We start from the raw sequence: 21,861 nt of genomic DNA, 5'->3' as shown, positions 1-21,861 counted from the left end.
GAGTTTGTGTTCTTCAAAAGCAACTGCTGCTCACTGTCCCTGTTCCTAAACATCCCCCCACCCCCAGACATCCACACATGGACACCAACTGTGCGCTGTTCCAGCTCCCTGTGCACCACCACCCTCCAGTTGGTGTAGAGCACTTCCAGATTCTCGGGGAAAGTAGTTTATTATGATAACAGGAAGAGTCCAAAATTACTGAGCAGGGTGGCTGTGAGTCAAACTGCTAGAACACTCAAAGGAGTTCAGAGAAGACTCAAAATAGCATCGCACACTTGTAGCTGGTGGGCGTGCTCACATGCTTGCAGATGTGTGCATGTGCTCTTTCATTTAGCCGCTCACTCCTTTCAAGTCACCGCAGGGGGAACATCCCACATACAGTACAAATGTGGCTGACGCTGCTGCAGCGGTGTTAATTACATTAACTGACAGAATTGGAGGATGTTTTCTGATTTACTGTGCGACTTTATGTTGATGCATGTACGTCTGTTTGATAATCTCTGTCTGGTGTTGCATAATGCTGTTAAACCTAACCTGGGAAAAGATGTTGACGGAGAGACTGTTTTGCTTTCACTTGTGGTGCCAAAAAAAAAAAAAAAAAGAAAAAAGTTGGATATTTTGACAACTCAGTGTGCCAAAGTTTGCGCTCGGCACCATCGTGGCTTTAAAATTCCTCAGTGTGGCTACAGAAAAGGTTCGAAGGTTACAGTAAACAGTGCAGTCAGGCAGTGAGATGTTGCTGCATCAAGGCCAGGATTTGTTCTCTCATCTTGATTTATTCGTGGCTTGTAGTTTTATTGTCTTGAGTGCACAAATTTATCTTGCAGACATGCCAAATGACAAAAAGCTTAACCCTCTTAGACCAAACTCATTTTGACCTTTTTTAGGGGGGACAGGAGATCTTTAGGGGAAGATGGCAGGTCAGTGGTGTAGGCCAAATACAACTGGCATATGTCAAATGAAAGCAGAAAACCTGAAAATGAATTTGGGATGGAGCTCAGCACTAAGAGTCAACATTTCCTGGTAGTGCTGCCACCTAACAGTCGACCAAATGTTAGTCGACCAGAAAGATCATTAGTCAGCAAGATTTCCTTGGATGCTAGTTGCAAAAAAAAAACAAAAATGGGAAACTCTATCAGGAACTGCACCCTGTCAAAATAAATTCAAACCTATATGACTGGACCGTGTGGGACTTTACTTTGAAAGGACAGACACAGGAAGTGTCCACGCTCAGCAGTCAGACAGGAGTCAGGTTAATTTCCAGGGCTGGTACCTGCGGTTATTCTACAGGCTAGTTAATAACATGTCAGGCAGGAAATCCAAAGCATGGGATCATTTTGAGAAGGTGAAGGACGAACCCAAGGTGATATGTAAACTCATCTTCATTGGTCGACTACAAACATGCAGCTCAACACAACAAAGACAAAAGAGCTGGTGGTGGATCTGAGGAGAACGACGACACCAGTGACACCAGTTTCCATCCTGGGGCATAACGTGGACATCGTAGAACACTACAAGTATCTGGGTGTGTTCATTGACAATAAACTGGACTGGACTAAGAACACTGAAGTCCTTTACAAGAAGGGACAGAGCCGCCTCTATTTTCTGAGGAGGCTCCGCTCCTTTAACAACTGCCGGACTATGCTCAGGATGTTTTATGAGTCTGTGGTGGCCAGTGCTATTCTGTTTGCTGTGGTGTGCTGGGGCAGCAGACTGAGAGTAGTCGACGCCAACAGACTCAACAAGCTGATCAGAAAGGCCAGTGACGTTGTGGGGGTGGAGCTGGACCCTTTGACAGCAGTGTCAGACAGGAGGATGCTGTCGAAGGTGCGGGCGATATTCCAGCATGGCTCTCACCCTTTCCACAACGCTCTGGTCGAACAGAGGAGCACCTTCAGCCAGAGACTGATTGCTCCTAAATGCACCACTGAGCACCACAGGAAGTCATTCTTACCTGTGGCCATTAAACTGTACAACTCCTCCCTCTGATGATCGGACTCATTTGGCTATTTATAAAACAAAACACACAATATAATTACTCATTCTTATTTAATTTATAACGCTACAACCATTTCATTGTATATTGTATATATTTCAGATTGTCTACTTTACTATTTTATTATTTATTTTATTTTAATGTCTACTTTAATATTTTATTTTATTTTATTTTAATGTCTACTTTAATATTTTATTTTATTTATTTCATTGTCTATTTTAGTATTTTATTTATATCTTCATCTTTATCTCTTGTTTCCATTCATGCTGTATTTCTATTTCCACTTTGCACGGAGCACTGGAACAAAAAACAATTTCCCCCCGGGGACTAATAAAGTATTCTGAATCTGAATCTGAATCTGAACATGACGTATCATCTGAAACATGGAAGTAGCTACATGCCCATTAGCCCACAGCATCATTAACAGGCGGTTCACTCAGTGTGTGACGTGCACGTGTAGATAAAATATAGGCCTATATTAATGTTAATATAATTTAATAATTACATTAATGTAGTAAACATGTGAGTGACTAGTCAACTAATGGTAAAATTCGGGGGCAGCCCTTTTTCCTAGTCATAAATCTGTAATAAACATTGTGGCAATCCTCAGGGCCCCACCCTCACAAGAGGAAATCAGATCATAAACATGTTGAACATGTTTAATATTCACAATAAGAAACCAGTGGATGGACTTCCAAGCACTTCAGGGTATGTAAAAAATGTTCTTGACATGTAAAAAGTAGACAGTAGTGTGCTTCCGAGTTGTCACACAGCCCTCAGTATTGGACCTCAAGAAAGGCTCTTGTGCCTGAATAACAGCCTGCAGCCACACTCCACATCTGGTTGGATGTAACAGCTAGTGATGGCCAAATGAAGCCCCATGAAGCATTTTCTTTATTTTCTGAGCCCACTAGATGGCGCTTTTTGTTCAACAAAAGGTTGAAAGCACACTGAATTGCCATTCTTTGAGCCTCTCTCTTTAAACCATGAGCGCCATCTAGTGGGCTCATAAAATACAGAAAATGCCTCATGAGGCTTCATTTGGCCATCACTAGTAACAGCCCCCAGAAGAGTGGAGGCTATTACAGTAGCATACAGTATTCATCTGTACATTTTCAGAATAGAATCTTCAACATCAAGGAGTGTGTATCTTTATGTCAACATATCTTGAGCCATGTGCTGTATGTGTCCCCCACCCAGTACCTGCAGTTTGTACTGACCTTTGGTCCTGGCGGCCCAACCAGTCCGCCCATCCCCGGCAGTCCCGGCTCCCCCTTTTTGGACAACAAACACACTTTGAGAGGCAAAGTGGAGCAGAAGCAGCCAAATTCAACACCATTACAGTAATTATGTGTCCCACTTCAAAAACTGCGAGAGACTGCAGTGACAGGAGGAAGTCCCAAAAACACTCACACATGCACAGAGGAAGCCAAGCCTCCAGAATTAAAGAGCTGTTTTCTTTACTTGGGTTTATAGCAGGCTTATTTAACGTGCATCTGGCCTGACGTGGTTAGGTTGTTACACTGGCATAATATTTTATTTTCATGAACTGACACCTCAGATTTCATGCTTTCACGTCACTGGAACTGTCAGTTACACTGGTTTAATGCAGTTTGGAGGCACGTGACTGTTGGACAGAACTGGATCTTACCATCGGTCCAGCTTCTCCTGGAGGTCCCGGCTCACCTCTATCACCAGGAAGACCCTGTGTGCAAAGAAATCTGCTCTGTAGTGACATTTAATATGTTCAAATCTAATAATTTTTATATCTATTCAATAGTGATTGCTTTTCTTTTTTTAATAATTGCAATTAATCAGGACTAAAACTCACTTTAAACCCAGAGTAATATCTCATATTAGAATCAGACCTGGTTTCCCATTAACACCCACTGTGGCTTTGCTTGACATGAAATTAAACTCTAATTAGTCCAATTAGATCATATGAGATGGGAAATAATGACTGAATTTTTATAAAAGAGAAATCCTGGCCTCATGTGCTGGTTTATTGCTCATTATGGTATTCAGTTGGAGAGACAAATAGAAAATGCTTTTTGAAGGACCACTCCAGACTCTCACGTTAATGTCCAGCTGGCTCTGTGGACACGGTGTGATGCCAAACAAGCCTCATCCTCGGCAGATTTCTTACCAACAGGAATACAAATTGCTTCATCATTGGAACAAGATGATCACAGTGAGTGCTCTGTTTGTGTGTGGTGAAATAAGCCTACTCATTAGGACCACTAGTTCTAGCCACTAGTGGCGGTGCTAAAATAAGTTCAGGGTCCCTATGTACAGTATATATGAGTAATGCTCCTAACATTGGGGTATGTTAGGTGGGGTAGCCAGGACTGATTCGCTTCCACTTTCATTTACTGCACATGAATATATACTTCAAGTAGAGGTCAATATAGCCCAATATCAAAAACCACAATTTGCCTCTGGGGGTTTTATGTATTTATGAAGATTATGACATTTGACAGGATTTCTTATCCAAGAAGAATTACAATGCTTCCCCAGATTCATGAGTGAGACAAACCATCATCAGGTCCAACAAAGAGAGACAACTCGCAGCTGCTGGGTAGTAGGAAAGGGCATGAGTGCTATACTTGATTTATACATCAGCAAAGAGTGCTGCAGGGATGACTGATGGATTTATTTTTAGGCAAACTCGGAAGTTAACATCGCCCTGGTTTCCTTGACAAAAAGCCAATGCTGCTTTTCCATGTGATTTTGGATTACTGCAGAAAATACTTCATCGATTCTGTTCTAACCAAAAACCCACTGACTTCAAGACGAAGGAACCAGGAGTGCTAAAATGTTAACTCTTTTCCGGGATTTAGGACTCATTGCTAAATAGTAATAAAATATAGAGTCATTTTTTTTAAATATGTAAACTCTTATTTCATGGTAGAGCACCACACAGCTTATTGCTTCGCTAAGCATCTCCTTGTCCCGCTATCACTCTCTCTCTCTGTTTATCATGAGATCCTAAAAGCCACTACTGCTTCAGGAGCCTGAGCTCCATACTGGGGACGGTTGGTGAGAATCCACCTGCACACACACACACACACACACACACACACACACACACACACACACACACACACAGTGACAAAGCTGTTAGCATCCGACACCTGACAGTTATTAATGGGTTTAACGACAGAGTCCAGCCATTTCAGTGTTGGTGTGAAATTGTTGGGAGCATTTAATGGCTCAGTGCTGGATGTTAGCCACTGCCGCTGTGTTAGCTCGTGCTAACCAGGCAGACGTTAAAGACACGGGGTGGAAAACAGCTTGGTGACAGTCCTTCGGCACTGCATCTAACATATGTAACGGCAGCAACAGAAAGTTTGCTGATATTTCTTATGTTAACTTCATTGATGGTTTAATGAGCTAAATGAAGCCTTGTTGTGCATTAAATGAATTTCAAATTGCAATTGTTTTCCCTTGTTGGACAATTTACAATGTTATTCTTATGTTGGTTTGTTTTGTTTTTGTTTTTTGTTTTTTTGCGAGTACTAGAGAAGTGGTTCCCAACTGGTCCAGCCACGGGGTCCAGATTTCTCCTTAGTCGTTAGTCCAAGGTCCACACAGTCCAGTATATTAAGCGTTATACTTGCGTTTGGCCATGTCTTGGACTGCGACCCATCAGTTGAGAACCACTGGACTAGAATACTCTGCAACTCCAATATGGAAATTACTTAAACTGCCCGTCCCTACTGTGTCATGTATGTTGGATGAAGTTTATTAGTCTAGTTAGTAGCGTCTGTGTTTTACAAAGACCTATGTGTTTGCTTACTTTCTGTTTTAACCATGGATGTATCAAGAGAGTCTCACCTTGGGTCCTGGGGGTCCTGGCTCTCCTGATAAACCTGGCTCCCCTCTGTCACCCTAGACAGTATCAGCAGAACAGGTATTATCAGTACTGGCAGCACATTAGAAAAGTCACAGCACTGATACTGCTGCTTCAATAAAGACTGACCTTGAGACCTTCTGGACCTGAATCCCCTCTTAGTCCCGCCGGGCCACTTTCACCCTGCACAGCCAAGGGAAGACAGTAGATAAGAGCATAAAATCAGAGTCAGATCTCAGCTTATACACAATGCCTTACAGTAGTCAAGACCAAAAGAGACAAAGCAAGAGATGATTTGTTGGAGCTGTTGGAAAGAGATGCAGTGCGCCGTACTTTAGCAAAAATCTCTCAACTGGATCAAAAACTGACTTAAAGCATTTTTTAGATCTTCAGTTACGTTGTGTTTCATCTGTAAGAAACTGTGTGACATCCTCTCCTCCTTTTGTAAAAAGAAGCCAGGTTAAAGGTTCCATAGAAACATAAAGCTTAATATGATCAGCATAGCAAGAGACACAGCCAAACTGAGGGATAATGTGCCTTACAGAGAGCATAAAGGGGGAATAATACAGATCCAAGGAACTCCACAGGGTCAGAGCACAATTATACACTGTTAGTGATTCAGTGCAGTAAAAGTGGGACTTGCACTGTGGCGATTCAAAGGTATTGCAAATGATTTTTTACCTTCAGTCCTGGTAATCCAGGAGGGCCAGGTACCCCAGGTATCCCATCTTTACCCTGGGAACACAGACAACATGTGCTCATTCTGTCATGTGCAGACATATCTAACAGACTGGTGATGACAGTATGAAGTTGTGAAAAGAAAGAAAGTGATGGAGAAAATGATTAGCACTTACAGGCTTACCATCAGGTCCTGGTGGTCCTTCCCTCCCTTTTTCCCCTCGGAAACCCTGTAACATGAAAACAACCCATCATGATACAGCAAAATTATCTTTTGACATAGTGCATTGTACAGTTGGATAGTTATTTAAAAATACATAGGTTTTAATAGATCCCTGTTGTTTTAGCTATGCTAGCTGTGTGGCTCCATGGCTGGCCATATTGGTCTGTCAGTCTGTCAATCAGTTTGGTCCAGACTGAAATATCTCAACAACTAATCAATGCATGGTCATGGTTTCCATACAGTATACCATAATGACTGTGGCAATCTCCTGACTTTTCCACTGGCACCATCACAAGTTTTGAGTGAAATGTCTCAACCTAATTAGATGGATTACCATGAATTTTTTTTACAATTAATTCTGATAGTTTTGGCCAGTGGTCAGCAATCTTTACAACCAGAAGAGCCATATTTGGCCCAAAAACAAACAAACATCAGATGACGCAGTGCAAGATCAGTTGGAGCCAGTAAGTCGGCTTTTGTATTCAAAGCCACACAAATTTGAGTAGTATTAGAAGTCTACCCCCATCTTTTAAACTCTTGGGAAATTCCAAAAAACCTCTCTGGGTAAACAAATACTACTTTAAGTCATTAGAAGTGAGTCACTACAACTCAGTCATTAGAGGTCATTAGTCGAGGACAGAGGATGAGGTCTGGAATACATTTGGTGTAATGCACCAGTTACACATGAAAAACACAAATTTCTGTTTTCCAATTTGCCTGTTGTGGTTTCTCCTCCCTTTCCATTTACAGTCACATACACCACTGTGGTGTGCGGTGTTTAAATAACTACTAGTGTGTGTGTATTAACCTGGAGTATAATGACATGTATTATTGCAGCAATAAAAGCATGAAAAAAATATGAATCTAAAATAATGGTGCATGTTACATCTATCTTCAGTTTTGCATATAATGTGCCACGGTGCAGCACATCATGTGGCAAGTGTTGCCCCTAGCACACACCGGATGATTGCGCTGCAGCTCATCAACAGACAACCACGTTATTACTTACTGAAAGATTTGTACTTCCTTTGCCTATACATTAGCTTGAAACAGCCCCTAATACAGCGAATGATGAAAATATGCATTTATTTGCGGACACAGCAAAGCTGGAAATAGGACAGTGGCGTGAAGTGAAAAGGAGCGCAGATACATGTCTAGCTGCCTCTAGTGTGGGGTTGTACATCTTACTATATCATGATGTCTGTGTGTGTGTTCCACGTTTTTCTCCTCACTGACTTGGTCAATCCATGTGAAATTTGGCACAGTGGTAGAGGGTCATGGGAGGATGCCAATGAAGCAATATTACATCAATTGGCCAAAGGGGGGCGCTATAGCAGCCAACTGAAATTGCAAACTTTGAAGGGGCATATCTGATGCCCCGTATGTGGTAGAGACATGAAACTTTGCACAGAGATGCCTCTCCTCATGAGGAACACATTTGCCTCAAGAACCCATAACTTCCGCTTATATAGATTTTCCGCCATTTTGAATGTTTTGAAAAACACTTCAAATGGATCTCTTCCTAGGAAGTTTGAGCGATCTGCATGAAACTGGGTGAACATAATCTAGGGAGCAATATCTAAAGTTCCCTCTTGGCAAAAGTTGGAAAACTTCCTAAAACTGAGCTTCTATAAGGCAATGAATATTGCGGAGGGCGTGGCTCATCACATAAAGGTGTAGAACATCTCAAGGGTTTCACCCATCACCACGCAACTTTGTAGGCATATGACCACACATAATCTGAGGGGACCCCTCCATTATTGACCCCATCAAACAAAATGGGGGCGCTAGAGAGCTCATTTCTTATCTAGGCCTAACCGCCATATGGATTTTTACTAAACTTGGTAGATATGTAGAACAGGACGCCTCAAGGTGACTGGAGAAATTTAACTCTAATGGGCAACTGGGTGGCGCTATAACAACAGAAAAATGCTTCAAAATGGCTAAAATGCGACCGATCGCTGTGGCTCCCCCTGTGGACCAATGTTTGTTGTTTTTTCTAATGTTTGGTATGACTAAGTCATGGTATGGTATGATGTACATAATCACGGAAACTGTCAGTGTGTCATTCTGTCAGTCAGTCATTCTGTCTGTCCCACGTTTTTCTACTCACTGACGTGGTCAATCTATGTGAAACTGCACATAGGCATTGAGGATTGGCATAGGTAGAAGGTGACAAAGCTACCAATGGGTATGGACTAGTTGAAAATAATAAGGGTGTATTTTCTGATGCGTGGCATTCACCGACGTTGTGTTATGGCCTTTATAGAACAAAGCAGTCTGTGTGTTACCATGCGTCCTGGCAGGCCACGCTCCCCTGGTGGCCCGACTACACAGTTGCAATCCTCTTCCTCCGCTGTTTCTGTTCGATTCAAAGGACACTGAGGAAACACAAACACACTCATTTAGCAGTTGAAACACGCTCAAAGCCTCCTCGTTAGGTTGAAGAGAGACTTTTATAGATATGATACTAGGACATTAGGGTTTTATTACTGTTTAAATAAAAAGACTTTTCTCTGAAAGGTCAAAATTGAAGCCCTATAGAAGACTTCTCAGCATGAATCGAACGTTGCCAGGTATTTCCGTAATGCAGTATCTAATTAGGTGTGACATCATTACTTTTGCAGCACATAGGTGGCTAAATACTTTGAAGCAAAGTCAGATTAAAAATGTGTAAGAAACAGGATAGAAACTGCCACTTACCCTTTCATCATCCTGTAGCGTGAGAGAAACAAGAAGAACAAGACAAAAAATAATGGTTATTATCACATTCCATATTCAGAAGTACATAATGTGACCTTTATAGTGGAGATTCCAGTTTATACAGGAGACAGTGGAGATCTTACCACAGAGTAAATCTCACAGGCTGTTTCTCTCTCACTCTGATGAGGGTCACAGTACAGACGCAGCTTCTGAATCTCCACCTGAATTAAAAGATGGAAATGTGGTGAGGAAAATGGGAAATGTTACTTGGTGAAAAGGTAATAAGTGATTAATGAAATTCTATTACTTATTACCAACAGTCATGACCAGTTTGATTAACACCAACTTGTTTCTTTTGGCAAGAGGGATGTCAGACGTGTTGCCTAATAAGACTAGTTTTAGCGAACCAACACATTCTCACCCCGACCTTGTCACATATTGATGTTTGGTCATGGACCTTCCAGATACGACATAAGAGGTACCCTGGGTGTGTTGGTTGTTGACACTCTGGGACACCGTGTCAGTTTCTGCCTATTACATGTATTGTCTTCTTTCAAAATGCACAGGAAATTTACGCCGGTACAACACTGCCAATTTACATTTTTTTTCCTTCCAATAACACATGGTTAGGTTTAGGAAAAAAGAAAAGGGTTTGGCTTTAGAATCTTATGGGACACCAACACCGCCCCCCAGGTGAAAGTCATCGTTTGTTTGACCCATACACCACCCCTCCCACCTGCCCTACTTGGACTTTCACCACCTTAACTTTCGTTCTTGTCCCACCGCGTTTCCCTCTGACGCCACAGAGTGCCATTAAACTATAACAGCAAAAGGCTGCATATCATGCAAGGCAGCAGGTCGACCTTGAGCACAACCTTGAGTGTGATATTGCCTTCATACAACAGTTCTACAAGCACCATTTAACAGTAAGAAGCAGCAACAGGTTTGTTTTTTTAATGGTTGATTTGGCTGAGCCAACACAAATAGTTCGGCAACTGGACTGGGACTGGACTGTTGCCAAGCAACACATGAACATTCCTGCACACTAGCTTGTTACTTTGTGTAAACTAGGTCTACACTTTACCACCCCGGATGGCACATGACCGACCTTTAATATTAAAATGTTGTGGACATTATGTCAGTTGTTGTTTCAACATTGTAACAACATTGAATTCTGATGGTTGTCATGACCCATCAAGCTACCTAAAGTTTGTCATCCCTGTGTTTCATGTTTTATTTTGGTAACCATTGTCTCATCTCATTTCAGATCCCACGTCCTGTGAAGTTTCCCTCCTTTGTGATTACTTCCTCCACCCTAATGTGTTTCACCTGTCTCCATGTGTTTCACCTGTGTCTCATTGACTCCCCTTGTCTGAGTTTATTTAAGTCCGTGTCTTCCCCTTCTTTGTTGCCAGATCGTCTTTACCTTTGAATGAGAGTACCAGCAGTTTCCTAGTGTTCGTAGTGAGTGTGTTTTTTGTCTTTTGACCACCCTTTTGCCTGTCGAATGATAACATTGCACATGTTACTGGTCACCCGTGCACCGAACTGAGCCTGATTAGAGACCCTGAACTTTTATCTGAGTCTGTGAGTCTGCTTTGTGAGTCTTTCCCCACTTTGTGCCTGATGGTTGTAAGAAGGTTAACAAAATTCACATAAACCAACACTGAAATTTCAGAAGGAGCTGGTTCAATGTTGAAACAATTTTGAAACAACATTTAAGGTTTATGACACAACACTGTGAAATCAACGTTGATTCATCTTTCAAAATCAAACAGAATTCAACAGTGATAATCTCTGTGTTTCCATTTACTTTGCAACCAGTGAAATCAGTCTGTTGACAGTTGCTCTGGTGGAATATGTGTGATGCCGATGAGTTAACAGCTAAATCAGCATGTTGCATTGTTCTCTGATGTCATGTGAGCATACCAACGATGGAGGAGAAACTGGTGGTAGTGGTTGCTATACGCCCTGACGATAGACAGCAGGTCGTCAGAGTGCCCCTGAGTCATCCTAAAATACGCCTGGAAACGTCCATGATGGAGGAGAAGCTCCTGGACCAACTGGTGCTACTCCTCATGACCCACCCTCTTTTTTAGGCTCTCATGTACCCACACAGATCTCTGTTTATCTGCTGACAGCCTCTCACCCTCAACCAGAGCTACAGACAGTACCCTCTGCCTCAACATGTCAGCCACTACACACTGATTACGGCGGAAAAATAAGTAGATTGGTTACACAGGAAGGTTAGGGTTAGGACGTGATGGGGTGGCAGCCTTTATACTAGTGACAAGTGCAAGCTGCAAAACACTTTCTGTGTGACTGGGGTCCTAGGGGAATGGATTTGACGTGACCGTGTAGAGGACATTAGTCTGTTACTCTCATAAAGATCTCTTACGCCATCTCTAAGTCCATTTGCTAAGGCAGGGCTGGTGTGGAAGGAAGATTGCTGTGAAGTGCAGTAACACTATTCACATGTGTCTGAATGGCAAACCAGATTCTGAATGTGTGTTTAATAAACAGATTATCAGTACCAGTCTCTACTGGATCAAAGGAATGCCAGTCAGTGGGGCAGCTAGTACTGCTCTATATTTCTCCACGCCGGTTGGGTCAGCGAGCTCTGTCTGCCAGAGCCACATTGTCCTGGACTGAACAGACTGAGCAGTAACACAGCTATAAATCACGAAGCTTCAGTCCTCCACACTGGAGGTTATTATTAAAGGTTTGGATTTTAATTCGAGGGACCTTCCTCCTCGAAATAAGAGTAGTTCAGTCAGACAACTCATAAGGGAGTGAGGAGTCATCAATAAAACCGTTTTTTCATCACTTGTGATTCACTGCAACCATGAAAGGTCTTTGAGCACACAAAATAATAGGCTGATTGGTCCAGTAGTGTGCCACATTAGCTGCAGACAAACAGATACACACATATATAGACACATGATCTCCTGCAGGCTCATGCCAGGTGGAAATGGTATCACTGTGTCAGTGTGATGATCTGTTTTATTTAGGTTTGGGACAGATTTGACTTTATTCTATATTTAAAATAGTTTTCAATAAGTTTCAGAACAAAAGCCAATTATTATTTGTGGCCTCTATTATCATACGTTTGAAACTGTTTCTCAAGTCAACTACATTTTGCTCCATGAGTCAGACACAAGAATCACCTGCACTTCTTTTTTTGTTTTGACTCACAGGCACAGTGATGTCTGTTCCTCGCCTCTTGGCCACCTGTGTCTCCCCGTTGATGTAAATGGGCTCCACCGGTTCCAGCATCATTTCCCGGATCACTTGATCGTCAAGGAAACTGGTGACCTGGGTTGGTCTCACCAGGAGTTTGAGCTGATGCCACTTTCCATCATACAAAGCCTGAAAGAAAGCACAAATATGCGTTTCATGAATCCCTTTGTTTCTCACGGTTATTTGACGATACGTTAACAGAGAGGCTGTTCATCTCTGAGGCTGAAACATATCTTTGTTCGTGCTTTGAGTCGGGAGCAAAGTTTGATGTGAAAACATTTATTAACTTGTCAAATCTTCTTTCACTCAGCGTTCCGTTTCTGTTGGCAGCCTCGTGCGCGCATGTGTTTCATCTAATCTAATTTTGTCACTAAGGCCAAAAACGTGTGTTCCCTAAACGCTCCACAAATAGTTATGACCAACAAGGTATTAAGACCAATAACTCCTTCCTTTTTCCATCACAATCTTTTTTTTTTCTTTAAAGCTCCAACCATCCAGAGGGAGAGAGAAACAGAGCAGCTATTGTTTCATTGGGACTGAGCCACAGCCGTCATTTCCAAGTGACAAATCACAGGCTTCTACCTTGTGCCACATCAAACCAAATCAAATCAAACATGTGCAAACACAAATTGAACATAATTACAACCCTGTTTCGACGCTCTACGCTAGACTCTAGGTGTGTTAGGATAGAGGGTGGTGGGTGCCTTCTGGAAAAACACAACCTGGCGTATCCGACGGGATGTATTATTACCTTGTGCTGCCATGGAAACAGAGACATGCGCTCCAAGAACTACACATCCACCGACTAGTTTCCACTGGGGAAATCCAGTGGTTTAGAGTAGGAAACGTTTTCTTTGAGCCTCCTCCTGGCGTCCATCACGTTACACCTTCACCGGTTCAGCTGCGTATTGAACTGAACAGGGATGATGTTTGAATAACTGCTAGTTTGGCTCTCGGCAAGTCGTCCCAGTCAGGTTCATTCACAGAAACCAACATGAAGGGAAACCCGAGATTGGATGAGACAGAGTACACTCTAATAACACAATATGTTCTTTCTTTCAGGGGCAGGAAAATAACAGGAGCACAGCACAGTACACTCTTTATATCGACCAGTGTAAACTGGTGTGACAGTTATGTTTCCGTCATCTTCAGATACTTCACGGATCATCTATCTGACCACTGTGAGGATATTATTGATGGTGCAAGTTTAAGCAGCTGCATTAACTGAGTTAGGGCTAAATGTTCTCACTGCAGTTATCTGGTTACACCGTCTCAACTTATTAAGTTATTGATGCGCTGAGACATAATGTGCTAACATGTTAGCATTATATGACACTACAAACTCTTATGTGCTAGATCCCAAATGCTGCATAAATACTGTCAAACAATACTTGAAAATGTCCAAAAGAAAATTAAAGCAATTTGAGTTATTTGATTTTCAGTATTTTATTTCTAAAAAAAAATAGTAATTATCACTGAACAATCTGTCAACAATCAACAAAGAAATGAATTTTAGATTTTGAGAATAAAGTCAGAATATTATAAGAATAAAGCCGTAATATTAGGAAAATAAAGACGTAAATCTATGAGAATAAATTAAAATATATTACAAGAATAAAGTCGTAAATCTACAAGAATAAAGTCACAATATTACCCAAATAAAGTCGTAAATCTACAGGAATAAAGTCATAAATATTACAAGAATAAAGTCGTAAATTTACAGGAATAAAGTCGTAAATCTATGAGAATAAATTCGTAAATCTATGAGAATGAATTCATAAATCTACAAGAATATATTCGCAAATCTACAAGAATAAATTCGTAAATCTATGAGAATAAAGTCGTAAAACTACGAGAATAAAGTCAAAACATTACAAAATTAAACTCATAATTTTAGGAGGAAAAAAAGTCACAGATTAAGAGCGGAAAGTTCGTTAACATGGTATAAAAAGCGACAGTGTGTACAAACAGTTTTGGGGTGACTGTAATATGCATTTTAGCAGTACTGACTAATATAAACATATATATATAATATATTATTACCAATAAGATTTCAGGTGATTACTTGTGCAATGTCACGTAATGCATTACTACCTGAAAACTCTTTATCAACCAGTATTGTTTTTGTGAAAAGAAACTAGATGAAACAACATAAGACAATGATTATAACATCAATTTTTTTTAAAAAAATTATTTCACAATTGAATTGTTAATTGTTCCCATAGAAACATCCAGCTGTGTAAGACTGGTGGTAGCATTTCCTCTCTTTCTTTATTCTAAATTTTTCTGTTTACTTATAATTGAATACTACAAATATTGCTATTGGTCAACATAAAGATGTCTTTTAAGGTGAATTTATGTTCCCTTGTGTTATTTTATTTTTTATTTGGTTATTTTTCTTTTATATTTATATTATTATATATTATTTATACAATTCTTTATATTATTATTTGTATTTTTTAATGAATGAATTTATTTATTTCAGGTTTTTTTTCTTTTCATCTATTTTATTTTATTTTATTTTATTTTTGGACTTTTTTCCTCTTATGATTTTTTTTCTGTCCTTGACTATAAAGAGATTAGAGTATCATGAAAACACACCCCAACATTCTGGTTCTATATGTTAAGTTCAGTTTCCTCGTGTGTTAGTTTTTCTATGTTTTCTCTGTATTTGAATTTACTTTATTGGTCCATTTTGGCTTCTGTATTATAGATTGTAACTCACTTTTATGTTACCTTATGTAGTCACAGTGCTACAGACCGGCCTGGAAAGACAGAGCTATTAAGTCCTATGAGTTTGATCAAGTTATCTGTCTGGACCTTGAAATAACTCAATAAACAGAGAATATAAAGTCCTGGTTTGATTCGGCCCTTTTGTTCAACCGCGGCACATTTTCTGTTTCTACAGTTTCTATCATTTTTAATGAAGTGGGAATCACTCAACAATCTGTGCAGCAGCAAACCCAGGCTGACCAACAGAGCTGAAACTAAAGTGATGCAATAGCCAGACCGATAAAGTCTTTGTAGCCATGTCCAGAGGCAGAGGGAGAGTCATTTTTCTTGAACTAAATTGGATTTACTAGCAGCTGCAGAGATCTCAGGCGTTTTTACACTTGGTAATATTGGGAAAAGAACATTTGTCAGTACTTGGAAATCAAAGCCCGGCCAAAAGCCATATTGATCTGATATGGACACGAAACTAAATCCAAATACTGACCTCAAAGCCGGCTTTAAAGATGACTCTCTGCTCCTTTTCCTTTATGCTGGTCGTGGTGAAGAAGACAGTTTTGTCCTTCCCACTTAGTGTCACTGCAGCCTGGATCTCTTTATCCTTGGACAGCACCCTCCAAAGGTCAAAGGTCAGCTGGCTAGCGGGTCCCTTTAGACGCAGGGTGGCTACGAACACATAGGATGGAGGAAGGCCTTCTGGGAAAATCTCCCTAGTACAAGGATGAAGCAAAATAACTAAATATAAAGACACAGATAAAATGAAATGATAGATGTTGGAGAGCTTGATTACAGATTCTACCTGGTGGTCTCAGTAATGTCTGTGGAGGCGGTCAGAGCATAGGCTGCCTCAGAAATCAGAGAGCCTGGGATCTTCTTGGCCTTCTTCTGAATGTTCATACCCACCATCAGCTCGAAGCCTTTCTCATCACGAGATGCCACCGGGATTCGTGTGGGACACACAGACTCTAGGGAGAGAAGTGTAATTTATTCTGACAGCTAAGCAACCTCTAAATAGATATGCAAAGAAAAAAAATCATTTCATGTTTGGGTCAACTGTGTTATTTGGTGGTGAACTGATTTGTACTTTTGTCAACAACACAATTGAATGTACTTTTTGTGGTGGAATTTAAAACGAGCGAGCACAACTCCCTGGATCTCGTACAACAGCACAATATGTTTCCAGGAAAAACACAAGTGCAGGCTCAGTTCAGCAGTGGGCCATGATGCAGAGAAACAGGGCACTGGAACAAAACTGAATAGATACAGTTATTAGCAATGTTATTAAATACACCTGTCCTTTTTCTGCTACCACACGCCAAGATGTCTGCAGTTAACACTCTGCTTCCTTCATCCCAAAATCAAAAATAAAGTTTTCCCTCTAACCTGTGGTTCTCTCCAATGTAATAGAACTACATGGCACAATGACAACAATGTCTCTTTCCAGAAATCATGACCCAGCTACTCAAGATAATCCACAGACCTTGTTGTGACCAGGTTTATATGTGGACTGTACCGCACTGTCCCTGTCTCTGTAATGTCAATGTTGCAATTTTCAGTGAGAACTGATTAATGTTAGCTAACATGAAAACATGGAAATCAAAAACATTTGCAGGACCTGCATTTGTTTAATGTGTTTTACAAACTGAGTCAGACAAAAGGATCCTCATGGTGCCTAGTTACAAATTTTTCATGTTGCCAAGGTCAACTGAAGGCCCATGGGGTCTGAGTGGCGACCATCTTGAATCACCCGCACTGGGTAAAAGAGCGCGGTCTCACTCCTCGTCAAGATTCGGCGCTTGGGCAGTGACTTGCAGCGTCAGAAACCAACCAAAAACAGCGCACAACAGTGTCAGGGGGAAACGCGGTGGGACAAGGACGAAGGTTAAGACACCGAATGTCCAAGTTGGGCAGGCAGGAGGGGTGATAGATGGGTCCAAATTTCTTGTGAAAACAGAAGTGTATTTTGAGAGAAGACAATGCATGTAACAGGCAGAACCTGACACGGTGTCCCAGAACGTCAGCAGCCAACACACCCAGGGTACCTTGCACGTTGTATGTGGACGTGGAAAGTCCATGACCAAATGTCAATATGTGACGAGGTCGGAGTGAGAATGTGTTGGGTAAAAATACGTATATAAAAATTTACAAGTCAGTGGGTTTTTTTAACAGGTTTTTGCCTGAAATAAGGTCTGTAGTCAACACAAGCTAAAGAGACTCTTGTTTTGCTCTACAACTTAAAAATAGTGAATTTTTGAAGCTAACAAGTGGCTCAATGAGACAGCAGAGTGTCATCAGGTCGAACATGGCTTTAAAGACTGGTTGTGGTGGCAATGTTGGTCAGGAAACTGTGATGTAGTTCATTCATAGCCTAACGTTAGCTTCTTACTTGTGTCGATTACATTGACGCTCCAAAAATCTTGAAAGTGGTCTTAATTTTGTGAAGAGTATCTTGCTGAACAAAAGTATCATAAATGTTTTGTTTGCCACAGAGCTTATTTCCTGAAATAATCCGAAATCAATTGGAAAAATCCCATTTCCTTTTTGAGGAGGGAACCAGGACTGCGCTAATTTCTGTGCCGGCCTTCAGAAAAGCTTCGTCCCTGGAGCACTTTGTACCAGCTAACTCAGAGGAAAAGTAGTGGGAACTGGGAGGAACTATTTTGGGCACCCCCTGGTTCCAGAAGTAAAAGTCCCATTTATTTATAGTTAAACTGGTTCCCATTACATAAACCTATATGACTGTTACATTATTGAGAGTCCTGTGTTTCTCTGTTAAGTAATATTATCTGTTACAGGTCGTTGTTTCAAGTAAAACTTCAAATGAGAATACAGAATAGGGAAAAATACTTCCTCTTGTTCTCTCACTTTGCAACTCTGTACCACAGCCAGGAGAATTAGGAAAAGGCCCAATGAACATGCCAAGAAGATAGATGAGCTAGATCCTCACCTTCACAGAGTTTCTGCTCCATAGAGTCTCGGATACGGTCGATGGTGGTGTAATCTTCAGCATATAAGACATAGGTGGATGATGGTCTATTGGCGATGGATACCAGCTCTGAGGTGGTGATCTCACTGCCAACTCCAACAGCAAATACCGTGATGCCCTGAGCTCGTGCCTCCATGCTGGCATCCACCTAAAGAAACATAGGATGTTTGATGTGAAAACTACCCCCATTGTGAAGAGGCTTTGTATTTAGACCCTTGGCAGAGTGTTTATACTGAAAGACGTATGACAAAAATACAATTAACAACATTACAGCCAACAGCTTTCACAGTTGATAGTGTTTCCTTGTTGAGGCTCTAGAGATGAAGGAGCTCCTAGAGCCCCTCGACTCTGCCGCTATGATTTAGGGCCACCCAAATAAACTTGACTTGGTTTAACTCGAGCACAAAGCAAGGTGACATTTACCACGTCATCCTGAGATTTGCCATCAGTAACCACCACAGCGATGCGGTTCTTGACCTGGTTGCCTCTTTGGGAGGAGGGGAAGACGTGGTCCACGGCAAACTTGATGGCCCTGCCGGTCTGCAAGACATCAGAAAGCAATAATGAGCAGGTGGAGTGAATGAAAACGAGCCACTGACAGCTGCATCGCACCAGAGTTTAAGTAAAATTATATAAACACGAAAATCTCAATGGAGAAAGTAAATAGCCCAATGTGAAGTTCAAAGGGATTTCTACTTTTCATGATGCAAAGCAAAGTAACCAAACTAAGCGTGCGTGTTTATCGAGGATTTCTTTGCTTGTGGTGTTGCTGTGTGGTCTTGTTGCTGCAGATGCACCTGTGGTAACCGAGCGTTGCCACCCTTGGACCTGCACCTGCCTGTAAGTGTAGCCTGCCTCTCCATAACAAGCCTCAGCCTGCTCCACTTTATTAGTTTACTTGTTTTTGGATGGCGCACTGAAAGTAGCAAAGTGATTTTAAAGTAAATTTTATAGTACATTAAAGTTTCTTTCTTCCACCACCCTGCCTCATGCAGATGCCCCGATCAACCAGTAGGAGTCATTAGTGCAGCTGCAGCGACCACATCATGTATGGAGCCCCAAAGTCTTGGATACAAAATAAATTAGAGTGTCCAGCTGTTTAAGGAAACACAAAAATGGTAATGGTAAACTAGAATTACTGCCCTGTGGTTGTGTGCCTCCAAGAACCAGTCAAGTTGCACTTACAGTTTACACCCATGTCTGTGAAAACATGGATGCTTCACACACATCTTCCCCCGGGCAGCAGGGAAGATCGACACAAGCAGCACAGTTTCAAGATGAGCATCCAAGATTAGTGTCACCAATTCTGCATCTGACCAAATGTTTCCCCTTCTGCTGCTGAGTTATGGTGTTAAATATAGACAGAAAAGTATTTTATGCAGAACATAATGATGTCTCAGTGAAGTTTACCTTTGACCTTTTGGATGTACCATTTTATCATTTTATGCTATCAGACACTGGTGTGAAATTTTGTCATAATCAGTGTATGAATTCTTGAGTTACGGACAAAATCATGTTCTGTGAGGTCACAGTGACCTTGACCTCCGACCACCAAATTCTAATCATTTCATCCTTGAGTCCAAGTGGATATTTGTGCCAAATCAAAAAATATACATCATCAAGATAATAATAATAATAATAATAATAATTCTCTCAAGGTGTACTTGACATATTGTGTTCACAAAATGAAGACAGACAAGGTTACAGTGACCTTGACCTTTGACCTATGACCACCAAAACTTAATCAAATTAATCATTGAGTCCAAGTGGACAGGTCTTCAACGCCTTCCTGTGACATCGCATTCACGAGAATGCAACAGACAGGGTCACAGTGACCTTCACCTTTGGCCAACAAAATCTAATAGAATTAAGTTAATTGTTGAGTCCAAGAGGATGTTTGTGCCAAAATAATCATAATACTAATAATAATAATTCTCTCGAGGTGTAGTTGTACGCATTCAAAAGAGGGAGACAGACTAGGTAACAGTGACCTTGACCTTTGACCAATGACCACCAAAATCTAATTTGTTAATTGTTGAGTCCAAGTGGATGTTTGTGCCAAAATAAAAATAATAATAATTCTCTCAAGGTGTACTTGACATATCATGTTCACAAGATGGAGACAGACAAGGTTACAGTGACCATGACCTTTGAGCTATGACCGCCAAAATCTTATCAGTTAATCGTGGACAGGCCTTCAACGCCTTCCTGTGACATCACGTTCATGAGAATGTAACATACAGGGTAACAGTGATCTTGACCTTTGACCAACAAATTTTAATCAGTTAATCCTTAGTCCTAGTTGGTGTTTGCGACAAATTAAAAAAAAAGGTGTACTTGTACGCGTTCAAAAGAGGGAGACAGATGAGGTCACAGTGACCTTGACCTTTGACCAATGACCACCAAAATCTAATTAGTTAATTGTTGAGTCCAAATTGTGCCAAAATAACAATAATAATAATAATAATAATAATAATAATAATAACAATAATTCTCTCAAGGTGTACTTGGCATATCATGTTCACAAAATGGAGACAGACAAGGTTACAGTGACCTTGACCTTTGAGCTATGACCGCCAAAATCTTAATCGTTGACAGGCCTTCAACGCCTTCCTGTGACATCACGTTCATGAGCATGTAACAGACAGGGTCACAGTGACCTTGACCTTTGGCCAACAAAATCTAATAGAATTAAGTTAATCATTGAGTCCAAGAGGATGTTTGTGCCAAAATAATAATAATAATAATAATAATCATTCTCTCAAGGTGTACTTGTACAGTACACATTCAAAAGACGAGGTTACAGTGACCTTGACCTTTGAGCTATGACCACTAAAATCTAATCAAATTAATCATTGAGTCCAAGTGGACAGACCTTCAACGCCTTCCTGTGATGTCATGTTCACAAGAATGCAACAGACAGGGTGACCTTGACCTTCGGACAACAAATTTTAATCGGTTAATCCTTGAGTCCAAGTTGATGTTTGCGGCAAATTACAAATAATAATAATAATATTAATAATAATAATTCTCTCAAGGTGTACTTGACATATCGTATTCACAAGAACAAGACAAGGTTACAGTGACCTTGACCTTTGACCGATGACCACCAAAATCTAATTACTTAATCATTGAGTCCAAGTGGATGTTTGTGCCAAATTTGAAGAAACTCCCTTTAAGACATTCTTGACATATGCATGAGATTGGGATGGATGGATGGACGAGCAACTGGTAGACATAATGCTCTGACCACAGTTGTCAGGTTTTCTACCTGAAAACTAAACAAACAATTTGGTTTTGGACTATAATGTCTTAAATTGTCCGCATCGCCAGGGATCAGCACACCTTGGGCCCTGCCCCGTCTGCTGCCAAGCACACAGTCGATGCACTTCAATCTGCGTCAAAAAAATAACTGATATCTCTAAATGTATGTGCATGTAAACATATTCACA

The 21,861-nt window shown here is 40.9% G+C and overlaps 1 protein-coding gene across 1 annotated transcript in view; it reads right to left on the bottom strand.

Moving 5' to 3' along the window:
- The window catches only part of si:dkey-225n22.4 (collagen alpha-1(XXI) chain), an 86,023-nt gene that overhangs the window by 63,460 nt on the left and 702 nt on the right, over window positions 1-21,861 (bottom strand). The window contains exons 4-17 of the mRNA XM_049565648.1: window positions 18,833-18,949; window positions 18,371-18,557; window positions 16,223-16,388; window positions 15,911-16,133; window positions 12,649-12,822; window positions 9,597-9,674; window positions 9,454-9,465; window positions 9,042-9,131; window positions 6,704-6,757; window positions 6,531-6,584; window positions 5,979-6,032; window positions 5,834-5,887; window positions 3,648-3,701; window positions 3,217-3,270 (exon numbers count right to left, since the gene is read on the bottom strand). Of these exons, the coding sequence (XP_049421605.1) occupies window positions 3,217-3,270; window positions 3,648-3,701; window positions 5,834-5,887; window positions 5,979-6,032; window positions 6,531-6,584; window positions 6,704-6,757; window positions 9,042-9,131; window positions 9,454-9,465; window positions 9,597-9,674; window positions 12,649-12,822; window positions 15,911-16,133; window positions 16,223-16,388; window positions 18,371-18,557; window positions 18,833-18,949 (1,371 nt within the window). The remainder of the gene's footprint in view (window positions 1-3,216; window positions 3,271-3,647; window positions 3,702-5,833; window positions 5,888-5,978; window positions 6,033-6,530; window positions 6,585-6,703; window positions 6,758-9,041; window positions 9,132-9,453; window positions 9,466-9,596; window positions 9,675-12,648; window positions 12,823-15,910; window positions 16,134-16,222; window positions 16,389-18,370; window positions 18,558-18,832; window positions 18,950-21,861) is intronic.

Source organism: Epinephelus fuscoguttatus, linkage group LG21, assembly GCF_011397635.1.
Source record: "Epinephelus fuscoguttatus linkage group LG21, E.fuscoguttatus.final_Chr_v1".
Lineage (NCBI taxonomy): Eukaryota > Metazoa > Chordata > Actinopteri > Perciformes > Serranidae > Epinephelus > Epinephelus fuscoguttatus.
This window is presented reverse-complemented; position numbering and strand designations above follow the sequence as displayed.